The following is a 17,438-nucleotide window of genomic DNA, read 5'->3' on the forward strand; positions in this document are numbered from 1 at the left end:
GGAAAGAGCTGGCAAGTGGGAATGAGGGATCCTTTTCTGATTTTCTGTAAGTGCATTTTAAAAAAGGAACCTGTGATTATGGATGGTTCCTTTCCTCTCCAGATTTGTGTGTGTGTGTGTGTGTGTGTGTGTGAGGAGCGAACTGAGAAACTGCAAGTTGCTTCTGGTGTGAGATAATTGGCTGTCTACAATGACGTTGCCCCGGGGATGTCCAGGTGTTTTACCATCCTGTGGGAGGCTTCTCTCATATCCCTACATGGGAAGCTGGAGCTGACAGACGGGAGCTCACCCGTTTCCCGGATTCGAGCTGCCGACCTTTCGGTCAGAAGTCCTACTGGCACAAGGTTTTAACCTGTTGTGCCACCAAGTTGAATAGGTAACACATAATTCGTGCCTATACAGAAACATTAGCCAAAGCTTGTCTCCTGGCAAACCAAGTATTCCCTGACTAATATGTGTTAAGAATCCATAGCAGAGAACAATTGTGTTTGTGTCAGTTTGCAACAATGGGACTTCCAAATTTGTTCTTATTTTCTCACAAGCCAGCCTGACATGAATTTTATTGGTCTCCCTACTTAAAGCCAACCCACTAAATCAATACGATTTCCATATCAAGAGTGACTTGAGAACCTGCAAGTCACTTCTGGTGTGAGAGAATTGGCCGTCTGCAAAGATGTTGCCCAGGGGATGCCCTGATGTTTTGATGTTTTTACCATCCTTGTGGGAGGCTTCTCTCATGTCCCTGCATGGGAAGCTGGAGCTGAGAGAGGGTGCTCATCCGCGCTCTCCCCAGGTTGGATTTGAACCGGCAACTTTCAGGTCAGTAACCCAACCTTGAAGTTATCAGTCCTGCTGGCACAAGGGTTTAACCTACTGCGCCATTGAGGGCTCTGATTTCTGAGTGTTGACTCACCATTCAGGAATTGATTCAGTGAGCCTCCTCTGCTCAAACTGTACAAATATACACTTAGTCTGCATTATAACTTTACGCTTGTCACAGGATTTTGTAAATACAAAAGATTGTACTGATCTATTTCATCCTCACCAGTTCTGCCCACTACAAATAAATCATGAGAACATGTACATTTTTTTCTTGAAGGTATGACAGAAATGTTGAATGTTTGAACTTTACTAATCCAAAGTAAAGATTTGTTGAAGTCAGTTCAAAGGCAGAATATTGCTACATTGATGTTTTATTTTGTTTTGTGTAGGCTATCTGGATTGTAGCTTTTCTAGCCTCTGTTTTTCTGGGACTAGACTACGGTTTGATCACTGCAATTGCTTTTGCAATGATCACCATCGTGTACAGAACACAAAGGTGAGGGCAAAGTTTAAATATTCATTTTCAGATTAAACTGTTTCCCTACAAGACGAAATATGTCACAAAGGAAAGCTGAGCAAAAGCGGACTCTTTGCATAGCAGTACAAGGCTATGCATTTGAAAATATTTTACAGTAGAGTCTCACTTATCCAACATAAACGGGCTGGCAGAACGTTGGATAAGTGAAAATGTTGTATAATAAGGAGGGATTAAGGAAAAACCTATTAAACATTAAATTACATTATAATTTTACAAATTAACCACCAAAACATCATGTTTTACAACAAATCAACAGAAAAAGCAGTTCAATACATGGTAACGAAATGTAGTAATTACTGTATTTATGAATTTAGCACAAAAATAGTGCAATGTATTGAAAACATTGACTACAAAAACATTGACTACTAAAAGGCCGACTGCGTTGGATAATACAGAATGTTGGATAAGTGGAGGTTGGATAAGCGAGATTCTACTGTATATGCATGTCTTTTTTCATTCTATGTTGAATTAATATTTAACAACAACAACAACAACAACAACATTATTTTTGTACCCCGCCACCGTCTCCCTGAAGGGACTCGGGGCAGTTTATAAGCAGGACCAAGCCGAGGACATACAACAAAATTCACCAAATAAAATGTAGTTATATGTAGTTAACATATAACAATCACAATTATAACACAATTAAAGAAAACAAGGTATAAAACAGTGTTAAAACTATATCAAGCCAACTCAATAACCAGTAACCAGAAATACAATGGGCATGATCAGACTAGAGAGGGTTGGGCATAGACTTGTGCATTATTTGGCATTTGGCATTTATTTTACCAAGGGCTGGAAATGCCTCTCTGACTAAGTGTAAATCTTATTGCAGCAAGAAACTTGTTGGCTTATTTTTTGGCTTAATTCCTTAAAAAGTAGGAAACTATAATACTATATGCAACCAATAAATAGGGGGGAAACCCTCATATATTCCCTTGAGCAGTTATGTCCGGAAAACCAGAGACAAAGCTTTGTAAACAGAATATACAAGGCTGCTTTATGAGGAAACAGTCCCAAGAGATCTTTGCAGCAGTTGAAGTCCTTGCCCAATTCCAATTCCTCAAAAAGACATTTGACATGTTGAGGCACCAAAAATATGCAAAAACGAATACCTTTGAAACTGTGACCCAATCCAGAGTTTTCCACAACTATGCAGCAGAATATTTCAACATAATATTTTGCTGTGGTGTTGAACATCCTTATGGCATAATTCTCCATTTCATGTCTATGTTGTTGCTGCTATGTGTTTTGAAGTCATTGCCAACTTAGAGCAACCCTAAGGAAAATCTATCTCAGGGTTTTCTGGGGCTGAGAGTGTGTGACTCACCAATGGCCATTTAGTAAGTTTCCATAGGAAAACAGGAGAATAAAACCCTGGTTGGCAGAATCATAGTCCAACACCCAAACTATTGCATGATGATAACTATGTTATTATTTATTTATACACTGCATTTTCCTACCAATGGGGTTCATTGAGGCTTACAAATTAAAATACAGTTAAAATATACAAAGGTTCAACATTAAAATAAAAGTAAACTAACAGCATTTAAAATAATTAAAACATTCAGTTAAAAATGACAACTTGTAAATGCTTCCAAACAGAGGTACACCCTTTTTAATATGTTGAACTTGCCAATATGATGACCCACCATTTAGTAATTGATTCAGAGGTCTACATTTTGGCCTGACCGATAGGATGTGCGTTGATGAGAATTGAAGAGAATCTGATTAATACAGATAGTACAGCCCTCTTTTAAAAGTCCTGTCTTTATAAACTTTCAATTTTCAAAAGCCTATTAGAATAATAAAAAAGACATTAGACTGCTAAGAGATGGACCACAAACAAGGATCCATTCTAGCCCTCCAGAGCTTAATGGCAGCTACTGAGAAGGTCTTCTCTCATGAGCATCATCATCATCATCTTCATAGAGGCTGTTATTTATTTGTAAACATTTCCAAGAACCATGCAAGGATCTGAGATGCAGTGCATTTCCTGGCTGCTAAGTTTCTGTTTCTTCTGTTCTTCTTATCCCAGTCATGATTATTTCTATTGTTGTGAGTGATGTCCAGGCAGTTTTTTTTTTTACTTATATTGGGAAATGACTATTTCTAGCTAAAGGGCATTTGAAAAAGTAAAATCCTAGAAAGTGCCTTTGATAGAAATTGCTTTTGCTGCTTATTAATACGACTATTTTTACAGCCCACAATACAGAATTCTTGGCCAGATTCCTGACACAGACATTTACTGTGATATGGAAGAATATGAAGAGGTAAGAGGAAATATAAGGTGTTAGAGTACCCTCTGAAAAGCAAAGAAAACATTAAGATGGGAAGGAACAATAGGAAGACTTCAGCTGTAAGAAGAAGCATCTATTTCTCATAGTATATCACAAAAAGTTCTCTCTTGGAAATGTTAAGTTGTTTTCTAACAGTCAGCCTTACGAGAAGAGGTGAGAATAGGAATGTTTAACAGAACAGGTAGTAGTAGTAGCTAGCAGAGAGAATAACCAGAAACATAATGAGTATTGAGAGATGTACAATAATTGTATCAATGTCTTGAATGTAGGTAGTTGGTTGTAACTGCTTATCCATTTTGGTAGGACCTTGTCATCCTTTTCTTTGACCAGGAATGTGAGCTATCCTCTTATCCTGTTTCTAAAAATTAGCAGAAAGAGATAGTTGAATCCTGAGATTTAGGAAGGGCAGTATTCAGTAAGGAGGGTATCATTTCAAATTTGGTTGGGGAACCTCCAATTTCTGTGCATTCTCCTCGTGTACCTTGCAAGAAGAAAACTCACAGCAGGATATCAGCTGGGATTTAATTTTTTCTTGACGCAGTGCTAGAGTTTTGCTGCGATACGTTTACATGAGAAAAGCACTGAAAGCTGAAACTTTCCTGCTGCTGCTTCTAACACCTTGTAGTAGAACCATAGACTAAGACCCAGATTTAAGCAGACCTAGAGACAGAGCAGCAAAACCCAAGGCTAGGTCATATTGCATATTTGTGAACTTTGTCAACAATGTTTTTATGCATTTAGGGAAGGTTTTGACCCTGTTCATCAAAGATATTTAGGCAGTGGTAATATAGTCCAAGCACTGTGGCTTCTACTGTCTAAAAATATATGTTCATCACTTTTAATTGCATTTTCAGTGAAGGTTGAAAGAAAAATACTGCCTTGCTGTCAACTAGAGCAACAGTGGTTCTGAAATGATAGCTTGGGGTTGTCAGCCAAAAGCCTCTCTCCAGTCTTCAGAGGGGGTCTTGTCCCCAGATTCTTTCTTGATCCTTCTATTTTTCCCACTATAATTTCCCTTTCAGATCTAAAATTGACTTTTCTTTGGCTGCTCTATCCAGAGGAACTGTGATTTTTAAATAAATTCACATTTTGTCTTATTAGAATATGTATGTAGCAGTAATGTCCGGCCCGGGCTGTGGCGCAGGCTGGAGAGCAAGCCAGCTGCAACCAGCTGCAATGAATCACTCTGACCAGGAGGTCATGAGTTCAAGGCCCGCTCAGAGCCTATGTTTGTCTTGTCTTTGTTCTATGTTAAAAGGCATTGAATGTTTGCCTATAATGTGTAATGTGATCCGCCCTGAGTCCCCTTCGGGGTGAGAAGGGCGGAATATAAATGCTGTAAATAAATAAATAAATAAAAGGTCAGACATTGAAGGAGGGCTTATATGCATTTAAAAAAATCTTTTTGTGTCTTAGGTGAAAGAATGCCCTGGAATCAAAATATTTCAAGCAAATGCGTCACTCTATTTTGCCAACAGTGAATTATATATCAATGCACTAAAGAAAAAGGTGAGAATTACATGCTTTTTATTCTTTGTCCTTTTGAACAATCCTCTTACGTTGTGTTCCAATTAATATACAGCCCAACAAAAAAAATGTCGGTTTCTTGGTCTTTAAGAGTGTTCCTGGGGTTATTGAGGGCATTGATTCAGAAAATTGCATTGGATAGACAGTATCAGGTCTAGTTTCTTAGATATAATGGTCATTTTTTTTATGGGTGAACAGCTGGTGACTAGTAGCTGGCATATGTTCTGTATCTCAAAAGCTACAGCTGATAAGAGGAAATTGGTGCCATTTTTGGAATCAGCATGTCAAATATACCTAGAAACTAGTATCGGTGTTGGTCAGTGATATTTACCTGAGCTAAAGTTTTATTGAATTTAGCAGGATCTGAGCAACTTGCTAATGTTTTACAGAGGAGTTGTTTTGTTTTGTTGTTCTTTTAAGATTAAGGGTATCTGGATACTCTGTTTCTCAGCCAACAGACTGAAATGAATTAGCTAAGCCGCAGACACATAATGTGAGTGGTGACCATGTGTTTCAGTTTTAACCACCTCTGCTATGTTCACAAAGCCTTCTGATCCCGCTAATCTGAGCTGAAAATTAATTCTTGAATTACTTGAATGCAGAACTGTTTTCATCCACATCTTTGTGTCCAAATTTGTTCCTTTCCATGCATGCATAGAATCTGATTTGGTAGACTTGAAAGTTACTTGTCACAGGAACAGACAGAGGACATACCACTGATCTGACTTCTAGATTTCAGTTTGGTGCTTAAGGATAACTGACATACACAATTGGTTCATCCAGAACTTCTATAGCTTCCATAGTTTTATTTTTTTACAAGTGCTTTTTTTCAATCAAACAAAACCCCAGATTTATGATTCTCTCCCTTTTTCTGCCCTAAATCACAATCCCATTATTTTTCCATATTCGCAAGTGAATTAATTTTTTTTTAATTCTCTGCACTGATATTTTAGAAGCCAGACAAAAAGCCCAAATCACCTTAAAGACCAGACAATTTATAATGGAATAACCTTTTTCATTCAAATTCTGCAGCTCAGTTACTCATTTGCAAAATGATGCTTATCTGAATTCAGCTTTCTTTTTGTGGTAGACTGGCCTTGATCCCTGTGCCATATTGACAGCAAGGAAAAAAGCACAGAAAAGACATGCCAAGGAACTAAAGCGTGAGCGTAAGAAGACTGCAATCTTGAAGATGGTAAGTGTATGGACTAGAGAAGGGTTTGGCTCTTTAGAAACTGATAAAACATTGGGAACCAGTCTTAAGAATGCATTCTCCCTTCTACAATCTTTTTGAGTTACTTTGCCACGGTCGTATAGATGTGCAAACACACCAATATACACACACACATATAGCTGCAATCTATGGAGGCAGTAGCTCCCTGTCCTTTTTGTTAAACAGAATTTTTATTTAACCTCCTTCTAAACAGGGCTCTGATTAGTATTCACCAAGGTGAAGGACAGTCTGAATATTTTTGTAATTGCTGTTGAAGAAGGAAGAGGAGGGGAGGCTCTTGTTTCTAATGTCCAAATTTATTTTCTGTCAGTAGTTATTAACCTAGGGGAACTTAAAGGATCTCTATAAATTGGGTGAAAAATGGCTTCTGTAAGTGAAATGTCAGTCACCCTGTGTATTTTCACAATAAACTATGCTTTTTTTGTTGTTTATGTGATACATTTAGAGATATTGTTGAAATATTGATAGTTAGATCTGTGTTTAATGCATCTGAGATTGATAGATGTTTTTCTCTTTTTTTAAAGTGGGAAATGGAATTTGCAGTCATTCTTGTTGATATAATTCCTATAACCTGTAGCCATTGTAAATTGTGTTAAAATGTAGAACATACATTAGATGAACAGGCACTAATTTCTGCAACAGAGTTTACTATTGTTTCCATTCAAAGCCCTGTTAAATCAAAAGATGTCAATTTATCATTACCATTCCTTTTTTTGCTTTTCCCAAAATAGACTTTCTCTGTTGAAATAGACATCAGAAAATAAAACACAAATACAGAATAATACATCTTTGATTCAGATATTTGGAAACAAGCTATATAAAGTTTATTTTAGAGTAATAATTGTCTTGAAACCGATTCAGACAACTCTTGTCCAGGTGGGAAGAGATGCCATGGTATTATGAGAATGGTCATATGGGAAAATAGCAACTTTCTACATCACAAAATGACACTTATTTTCCAATACCTCTTGGGTTGAGAAAATAATTTTACTATATGGACAACCCAAGACTGTTTGAGTCATTGTTTTTAGCTTGGGATCATCAAATAGTTGGTTAAAAATAGGAATGAAAGAATATGATGGAGGTCACTTGCAATTCATTCCTCACTTACTTGGCATACTGCTAAACACACAAGTCTAGGATTACATTCTAAAGCTGATAATTAGTATTTGTTGCACACCAATGAAAAAATATCAGTGTGAAAAATCTCCAGGCTGAAATGTATATAGAGTGGGGTCAAGATTTCATATCAAATAAGTATATGCGCCCAAAAAAGTAAACCTTGTGTTTGTTTATTCTGTATTAAAGAGTAATGACGTGGACAATAGTGTGAAACATGAAGTGATGAATGATGAATTACCCCTCAATGGAAAATTTGCAGAAGCGGCTCCACAGGAGTCCTCTCCAGATGAACTTGAACATTTTGTGAAGTCAATGACCAGCATTCACTCAATCATTTTGGATTTTTCCCCAGTGAACTTTGTGGATTCTGTTGGAGCCAAAGCTTTGAAATCAGTATGTAGTACCTGTTTTTATTGCTTTATGCCAGACTCTTTTGATACCTTCTTGCTAGACCAAAATCAAACCATAAGACTGATGTCCTGTGTTGCAATTAAGGATTCGTAACCCAGAGTTGTGGAATTATTAACAACTCAGTATTCAGTATTACTATATATTCATAATCGTGACACTATTGATGCAATCATAAATGCCCCACAATTGTACCTTAAAAGCCAGCAGATGTATTGAGTGATGCAGGTCTGTTCAGCTGGGGATCGGGCACAAGGAAAGGTGACCTTTCTAGCCCTCGCTTACAGGAGTCCTGCAACAATCAGAAGCAGGACCCCTGCCACAATTCCACATTGCAGCCTTGCTCAATGTGACTGGTACTGGCTGTTAAGATAGTTTTGGAGAGCTGGGCTAGAAGGCAATACTTAGTTACACATTTGTTAACTAATACATGATGTAAAATCTTGGTGAAAGCTCTTAATAACTAGGTACCAGGTTGAAAGGTCCAAGGTGGTGCAAAGCTCTCTTGCACAGCTCCTATTCATGTCCACACAGGTAGGCTTTCTGATGTTGTGTGCCATTAGGGATGTTTAAGTATTATAGCTTGTCCTTATTTATTTCTTTTGTGGACCCCTCTAGTTCCAACATAACTACTCATGTTTAAAGAATAATGTGGCTTCCAACATGGTTTGTCTGTATAGTATTTTGTACTGTAACAATAAAAAACAAGAATATTAACTGCTGATTTACTTGTTGTAGATTATAAAAGAATACGAAGAAATTGGTGTTTCGGTGTATATAACTGGCTGCAATGGTAAGGTTTTTGTTTTTGTTTTTTTGGTGTAGGGAGATTGGTCTAGAAAGCCCACCATGCTGGCAAATCAATGACTAATCTCTCCCAGATTGGTGTCTTCGGGATGTTTTGGACTTCAGCTTCCATTAACCTCAGCTAGCATAGTAGATGCTGAAAGAACATTGAAGTCCAAAGTTTTCAGAGGGTGCCATCTTTGGGAAGGTTCTGAAGTCTCTGAACAAAATGTGTGATTCGTATGAAAAGAGATACTTATAACCCAGAATTGGCTAAAAATTTGAATTTGTGTGTATTTAAATCATACAAGCTGATTCATTTCTACCAAATAGTCTAGTCTTGTCAGACTGGTAGCTCTAAGGCAGTTTTCCCCCAATGACCTGATTATTGTTTGAAATAGAATTGCCTGATGTTGTGAATAAACTTCAAGCCTTGTAGATACACAAAGCATGTTATCACTAAGCTGTATCCATTATAGCACTGGCAAAGTAAATTGGGACAAGCAATCAGAAATCCCCAGAAACTATAGATTACAATCCACAGACAGTGTTACTAATATGGATTCTGTGGGTTAGATATAGGCACTGGGCAAATACCTAATGGATTCACGTCCATACATTCTGGCAGATAGGAACATTGAAAGAATGTTAATTGAGGTCTCTTCCAACTCTACTATTCTATGATTTTATGATTCTATGTCTTGAAGCTGCATGCAAAGCATTTGGTATTGGTTCTTTAATTTTGTCTAACTCTTGGTTTACCATTCCTCTATCTTTATATCACCAAATAGTTGAGACAAGGATAGAGTATGTGTTGTGTATTTGTCTTGTTTTGTTTGTTGTTAATCATAGAATCATAGAATAGTAGAGTTGGAAGAGACCTCATGGGCCATCCAGTCCAACCCCCTGCCAAGAAGCAGGAAATCGCATTCAAAGCACCCCCGACAGATGGCCATCCAGCCTTTGCTTAAAAGCCTCCAAAGAAGGAGCCTCAACCACAGCCCGGGGGAGAGAGTTCCACTGCCGAACAGCCCTCACAGTGAGGAAGTTCTTCCTGATGTTCAGGTGGAATCTCCTTTCCTGTAGTTTGAAGCCATTGTTCCGCGTCCTAGTCTGCAGTGCAGCAGAAAACAAGCTTGCTCCCTCCTCCCTATGACTTCCCTTCATGTATTTGTACATGGCTATCATGTCTCCTCTCAGCCTTCTCTTCTGCAGGCTAAACATGCCCAGCTCTTTAAGCCGCTCCTCATAGGGCTTGTTCTCCAGACCCTTGATCATTTTAGTTGCCCTCCTCTGGACACATTCCAGTTTGTCAACATCTCCCTTCAACTGCGATGCCCAGAATTGGACACAGTATTCCAGGTGTGGTCTGACCAAGGCAGAATAGAGGGGTAGCACCTGGTACACTGTGAGGTATACCCTCTTTGGTTTTTCTGCTGCCCTGGAAACCAGGACTCGGAGCAGTGGGTTCAAATTACAAGAAAGGAGATTCCATCTGAATGTTAGGAAGAACTTCCTGACTGTAAGCTGTTCGGCAGTAGAACTCTTTGCCTCGGAGTGTGGTGGAAGCTCCTTCATTGGAAACTTTTAAACAGAGGCTGGATGGCCATCTGCTGGGTATGCCTTTATTGTGCTTTTGCTGCATGGCAGGGGGTTGGACTAGATGGCCCATATGGGCTCTTCCAATTCTATTCTATGATTCCATTATTCTTTGGGCTCCCTCGCCTCTGAGGAGCACACCAACTGTGGAGCTTCTGCTTATGATGAGAGGTACGTGAAATTATAGAACTTGCCATTTCATTAATAGGGACTTCATTTTTGTTATCTACATAGAGTCCTGGAAGAAGTCCCCAGTATTGCTGTGGGCCCACTTTATTTTGAACTAGGAATAATAATGATAACAACAACAACAACTTTATTTTTATATCCTGCCACCAACTCCTGAAGGTACTTGGGTGGCTCAGAAGCAGAACCAAGCCCAGTACAACAAGGCTTATGAACTAAAAACACATTTAAAAAATAATACACATTTAACAATCTGATTGAACAATTAAAAATGGCAGAATATAAAAGCAACCATTAAAATGAATCAAAACGAACATCTAACAACCAGACCCAAGGATAAGGTGGGCAAGATCAGAAATTGGAGAGAGCTGGGCATGGGCTTGTGCAAAAAGTGCTAGGGCTGGGGTAAAGTGCTGAGCTCACTGTAATGGTCAGTTTGGGATGAGCATTTATTTATTTATTTATATACCACTTTTCTCACCCCTAGGAGGACTCAGAGTGGTTCAACTACATAATAAATGGCAAAGATGCAATGCCTTACAACCATATAAAAGAAACATTAAAGTCTAAAACAATACATATAACCATAAATTAGCTAGTTAAAACTGTATAAATTATCAAACAGGGGCCTAACCAGTATTCATTGTCAAGGGCCTAACCATTATCAAATGCCCACTGGAACATCCAGGTTTTGAGGTCCCTGCAGAAGGCGGACAGAGTGGGTGCTAGCCTAATCTCCCTGGGGAGGGAGTTCCAGGAATGAATGGTGTTTCAAAATAGATAGACCTAATTTGAAATCACTGTATCTCTACAACCCAGACTACCATGAATGAAACGTTTTATCACTTAAAAGGATGAGGGATAGAGTTTCAAGCAGTTACTGCTAGATGCCTCTCCCAGCATACAAACAGCCTCAGTCATTCACAAGCCTCAGTCATTCACAAGATGGTGACCCTGCAATATGAAGCCTAATGAGGCATTCTTAATTTGTTGAATTATGTTTTAGATTTGTTTCTGGCTCAAAATGGTTAGTAAAACTTAACAACTTGATAACTCGTTGAACCATAACTTTTTTGCGTAATTGTAATCTGTTGCCCTCATGAAATACACTGCTTTGAAATTGGGCCTGTCATTTTGAATTACCCTGTATATTGACTTAACTTCATTATCCCTTTGTAACTCAGAAACTAGAAGTCATACAACAATAAACTCCAGGTTATATGGGGTAACTGTGCCATCAATCAGAATTCAAAATTGTTGGAGGCTAGCTAATTTCTGCTTTCTATGTTTCCATGAGGCTGGTTGTTCAATTCTTCTCATCATTGCTCGGGCATATGCTCATAGACTGACTTCCATTTTGGGCGAACGGTTGGGTATAAAACCAATAAATAAAATAATTAAATACTTAATCAGTGGCCAAGAGGGAGAAAGAACAAGCTGTTGTCTTTACAGAGAGTTGCCGAGAGGCAATTACTTCATTTTCCTGGCAGCTAGATGGTGGTTCCTGGCCACTGGTTGGCTGTTGTGACTTACCCTGGACTGGTCAGTTGCATACCTTTATGCTGAATATCGCTGTCTGCAATGGCTGAAAGGCACATAAGCTGGAAGGTTAGGAGATTTGTCACTGTGTGCATGAAATCCTGTTGATTAGTCCCAACTAGAGTTGACGTATGTAGTTGAATGGTGAGTTAATACATAGGTAAATCTCCTTGCCTTGGTGGGTTTATTCTAGTTAGGACTAATAGGATTTAGGCATGTGTCATGAACAGAATGATCATAAACACCCACACATACCCGAATCAGTTATCTGTGTGTAGTATCTTAGCCTGCAGTGCACATAAACACAGCAGATACAGGAAGAGAAAGATCTGTTTATTAGGTGCTATGCAAATAACATCTATTTACATAAATGTTTCCTTCCCCAGCTTTATTGACACAAGCTTTTGCATATACATATAATCATCTGCTGGTCGAGGGCAAGAGAACACAAATCCTTGCAGTGTAGTTTGTTCAGTCAACGATATTTTCCTGTAATCCTTTTTTTTCTCACCCAGGATCTGTTATGGACAACCTTTGTAGACTGCACTTCTTTGACAAAGCTGGTGTAAAAGACTTACTCTTTCCCAGTATCCATGATGCTGTACTCACCAGTCAACTGAAAGGCCTCTCTGCCTTACAGCCACCTTTAGACACTGTCATTTGTACATCTTAAATTGTATGGAGATGCATCCATTGACTTCTGAGAGCTTTTCTTATTTGCCTAAGACTATAGCCGCTGTTACGGGTATCTGACACAGATGTGGAGCAGCTTGCATTCTGCCAGAACACTTGTCTGAGGAATTGGAGGCCTTATACTTTCAAAACATGTGCTTTTTAATGAATTTATTTGAAACCTGAACTGGTGTACAAATGTTTATATAGAATCGGGGAGGCATGTCCTTTCCTGTAAGTATCCAAAAATATTTTGAACTTTTTCTCTTTTTGTTCAGAAATGTGCCAGCAGATGATAGTGCACTATGAATAAAAAATATATTGCACAGTATATTACTGGAAAAAGTAAAGATGAATTTAAAACCAGTGGTACTAACATAGCCCTACTTTCTTCATTGACAATACTGTATATCCAAATGCCTGTCTGGGAAAAGCAGATACTTTATTTGGAAACCTTGTATCAACTACTGACCTACTGCTTGTACTGTATAGGTGTCTTAAAACCCCTCCATCAATCTGGTGCCTTCCTACTGTGTTGAATTACAGCTCCCAGAATCCCATGAATAGTTCATTGTGAATTATGGGAATTGCAGTGCAACACATGTCAGGAGTAATGAGTTGGGAAAGGCTATCTTAAAGGATTTAAAACTAACTTACAAAGGCTTGTGCCACATGACTTATAATAGCTTTTAGAAATATATAAAGAACAACTTTTTGCAGCTAGGTTATTTGCACTGCAGAGGCCCCAAGATTATTATAAGCTGAATAGTAAGATGCGTGTGACTACTATTTTGTGTGTTTTATGTCTTCACTGGATTATGAGCCTGTTTGAGAATTCATTTTTGCTTGTCAGATGTAAGATAGGATTCCCATGTAAACGTAAGTTCATTGAAATGAACTTCTAGCTAGCTGGGAGTGAACAAAAGGAAGCAATGTCACTGCCAGGCTGAAGAAACAATTGGCAGTAAACTAGCCTCTGTGAACTGGATCAACTTTATAGGATTGTATTTATTTAATATGCTGTGAAAGTTTTCAAATGTCATTAACACACTCTCATAAATGTATACCGGGGTCCCCAAACTAATGCCCGTGGGCCGGATGTGGCCCTCCAAGGTCATTTATCTGGCCCCCACCCTCAGTTTTAGACTGAGGGTGGGGGCCCTAAGTCTGAAATGACTTGAAGGCACACAACAACAACAATCCTAATTAACTTGACTTTCTCATCAGCAAGAAGCAGTTCCACACTTCCCATCGAAATCCTGGTAGGTTTATGTTGGTTAAAATTGTTCTTATTTTTAAATATTGTATTCTTTCTTTTTTTCTCTCTTTTTTTTGCACTACAAATACAGCATGTGCAGTGTGCATAGGAATTTGTTCGTACTTTTTTTCAAACTATAGTCCGGCCCCCCAACACTCTGAGGGACCATGGACTGACCCTCTGCTTTAAAGGTTTGAGGACCCCTGGTGTATACCTTCGCTAAAATCCACCAGCAACACTGGCATGCCATAAATCTTCACCAACGTTGTTATTCTGGGCTTCACCCTGCTGTGTGGCACAGTTTGTCGAGGCTATAACATTTTCCCAGTAAGTGGCTGGAAGTGTGGGAGGTGTACAGTCACCATCCACCTGCAGTTAGGAAGATATGAAGAGGCTTTATCCTCCAAGGCCTTTCGCATTATATTCTGTACTGAAAGTCCAGTGAGTCAGAAGTGTCCCTTTCCCACCAGCTGCCGAAAGGCAGGTGCTCCCCTTTTCTCTGGAGGTTCTTTGACTTTGGGGGTACATTGTGCTGAGGGAGGTGGAGCATTGCACAAGGAGGTGGTGGGTACAGATTGAGCATCCCTTATCCAAAATGCTTTGAATAAGTGTGCCTCGTTTCAGATTTTTTTCAGATTTTGGATATGCACTATCTTAGAAATGGACCCTAAGCCTAAATACAAAATTCATTTGTTTCATATACACCTTATACACATACCTGAAGGCAGTTTTATACACTATATTTTTTAGAATTTTGTACATGGGACAAAGCTTGGGTACTCTGAATCATCAGAAAGCAAAGATCACTATCTCAGCCAACTGTATGGATGATATCGAACTATTTTGGATTTCCAGATAAGGGATACTCAATTTGTATCTCTCTTAATGACATTCAGCAACGTACATATACCAGAGTCAGTAACAGGCTCCTGGTCTGTATCATCTGACATTTCACTTACAGCAATCCCTTTCTGAGCATGATCCTGAAATTTAGTGTGGATTTTGGGGGCGGGGGGGAGCTACCTTTATTGTTTGCTATTTGTTGCTGTTTTGCACTCTATCCTAAGACAAAGGTCATTTTAGGCAAGAGCACATATGGATGGGCAATACATGTTTTAGTATGATCTCATCCCCCTTCCCTCCCACATGTAAGCTCCTTATTATCTGGCTAGGTGTTCAATGGCCAAGGGAAGATGATGAACAGTCAACTATAGATAAATTATGCCGCCTTCCTGGATGCCAGACCACACTGAGCTCCTCTGTTTTTCCCTTTGGGTGGCTGCAGGAAAGAAGCTAGCTTCCCCTAGCCATTAAATGTTTTGGACTGTGGGTGCACCATTAAGGTACTCAAATCCTCAACCCGTCACAACCAAAAGTTACATTTATGTCACTGAACATGGTTATGAACCAACTAAAGTGCAGTATTTTTGAGGGCCAGTGCTTTGAATAAGAGAATCAGTCTTAAATTATTCCAACTGAAGGGATCAGTGGAATTATCATCTTGCTAAATCCTGTAATGTACTAGTATTACTATTTATTTTTTTAAAAAGAGAAGTACAGTAGAGTCTCACTTATCCAAGCTAAATGGGCTGGCAGAAGCTTGGATAAGCGAATATCTTGGATAATAAGGAGGGATTAAGGAAAAGCCTATTAAACATCAAATTAGGTTATTTTACAATTTAAGCACCAAAACATCATGTTATACAACAAATTTGACAGAAAAAGTAGTTCAATACGCAATAATGTTATGTTGTAATTACTGTATTTACAAATTTAGTACCAAAATATCACGATATATTGAAAACATTGACTACAAAAATGGCTTGGATAATCCAGAAGCTTGGATAAGTGAAGCTTGGGTAAGTGAGACTCTACTGTATGTGCAAACCAAAAATCCTTCTAATTTATGGGCTCCCTGGAAGTCTCAATGCTATCATCATCCATCGTTGGTATCCTTGACCATTACATGAAAATAAAATCATTTAGTAACTTCTTAGAAAGCCGTTTTACAAGGTGTAAAACATAAATGCTGATTCCTGAAATCAGAAGTTTGACTACTTATTCAATTTAGTTTCCATTTGTACTGATGCTTAGTTTTGTTGTATAGAAATGGAAAGAAGAAATATTTTTCCATTTTATATTTGAGATGACTTCACTTTTGAAACAGATAGGAATTCCTGGGCCTTCCCTAGAATGCATTGTGTGCACATGTAGACAGGTGATTTTGATACATTTTGTAACATGGATTCTGATGGCTCTTTTGTGTCCATGTACACTACAGTGTATTTTGCCTACTACCTGCTTACAGTGCTACTTGTTTCTTTTTATAAACAAATGTGTCATTTACTGTGTCAAGTGTAAAAATCCAAAATTAAAAGCCATTCAGAACTGTTGTATATTGAATTATTCAGATGATAAATTCTCGCTATTACTGGAAATGTCTCATTTTAATGTCTTTTATCCCCTTTGTGTGTACTACTAGTGTTGTTCTAGTTCTGCAAGTTTGCTCTAGACACATCATTGGTGAGGTTCAGTGTGCTCTCTGGCTGTAGGATGAACTACAGCTCCCACCATGGTGGGTTAGTCCTCCTCAAATCCCTCCAGTAGGTTCAGTTGGTTGTGCGGATTGTGTGTGCCAGGTTTGGTCCAGATCTATCATTGGTGATGATCAGTGTCTCTGGATGTCAGTGAACTACAACTCCCAGAAATGAAGGTCAGTTCCCCCTCATCCCCTCCAGTATGTTCAGTTGGTCATGGTGGTTCTGTGTGCCAAAATTGATCCAGGTCCATCGTTGGTGGGGTTCATAGTTTCCCTGGATGCAAGTGACCTACAACTCCCAGAAATCGAGGTCTATGCCTCCCAAAAGCCTCCAATATTTTTTGTTGGTCATGGCGGTTCTGTGTGACAAATTAGGTCCAGACCCATCTTTGGTAGGGTTCAGAGTGCTCTTTGATAGGGTTCAGAGTGCTCTTTGATTGCAGGTGAACTTTAAATTCCAGTACCTATAACTCCCAAATGTCAAGGGCAATTCCCCCCAAAACCCACCAGTATTCAAATTTGGGCATATCAAGTATGCATGCCATGTTTGGTCCAGATCCATTGTTCTTTGGGCTCACAGTGCTCTCTGGATGTGAGCTACAACTCCTGTAAATCAAGGTCAATTTCCCCCAAACCTGGTCATGGAGGTTTTGTGTGCCAAATTTGGCCCAGGTCCATTGCTGGTGGGGGTCACAGTGCTCTGCCTTGATGCAGGGTGAACTACAACTTCCATCGTGTTGAGTCAGTCCCCCAAACACCTCCTGATCAAATCCTCTGTTAGCTGTGCACCATAGGAAAGGATAGGAAAGGGTTAAGAGAAAGGCAATGGGCAGGATCATGCAAATCCCACACCAACAAAGAGAAAGAAACCTTGGGAAGTATCTTTGGTGGAGGAAAAATAAAAAATC

General features: G+C 39.0%; 1 protein-coding gene across 4 annotated transcripts in view; it reads left to right on the forward strand.

The window, feature by feature from the left end:
- slc26a5 (solute carrier family 26 member 5) overlaps nt 1–16,384 on the forward strand; it is a 46,593-nt gene extending 30,209 nt beyond the window's left edge. For all 4 annotated transcript variants that reach the window (XM_008111534.3, XM_008111535.3, XM_062983512.1 and 1 more), the window contains exons 13-19: nt 1,212–1,318; nt 3,564–3,633; nt 5,077–5,169; nt 6,278–6,382; nt 7,730–7,936; nt 8,690–8,744; nt 12,577–16,384. In XM_008111534.3, the coding sequence (XP_008109741.1) occupies nt 1,212–1,318; nt 3,564–3,633; nt 5,077–5,169; nt 6,278–6,382; nt 7,730–7,936; nt 8,690–8,744; nt 12,577–12,734 (795 nt within the window). In that variant the 3' untranslated portion in view covers nt 12,735–16,384. The remainder of the gene's footprint in view (nt 1–1,211; nt 1,319–3,563; nt 3,634–5,076; nt 5,170–6,277; nt 6,383–7,729; nt 7,937–8,689; nt 8,745–12,576) is intronic.
- The last annotated feature ends 1,054 nt before the right edge of the window (nt 16,385–17,438 follow it).

The sequence above is a fragment of the Anolis carolinensis genome, chromosome 5 (assembly GCF_035594765.1).
Source record: "Anolis carolinensis isolate JA03-04 chromosome 5, rAnoCar3.1.pri, whole genome shotgun sequence".
Classification (NCBI taxonomy): Eukaryota; Metazoa; Chordata; class Lepidosauria; order Squamata; family Dactyloidae; genus Anolis; species Anolis carolinensis.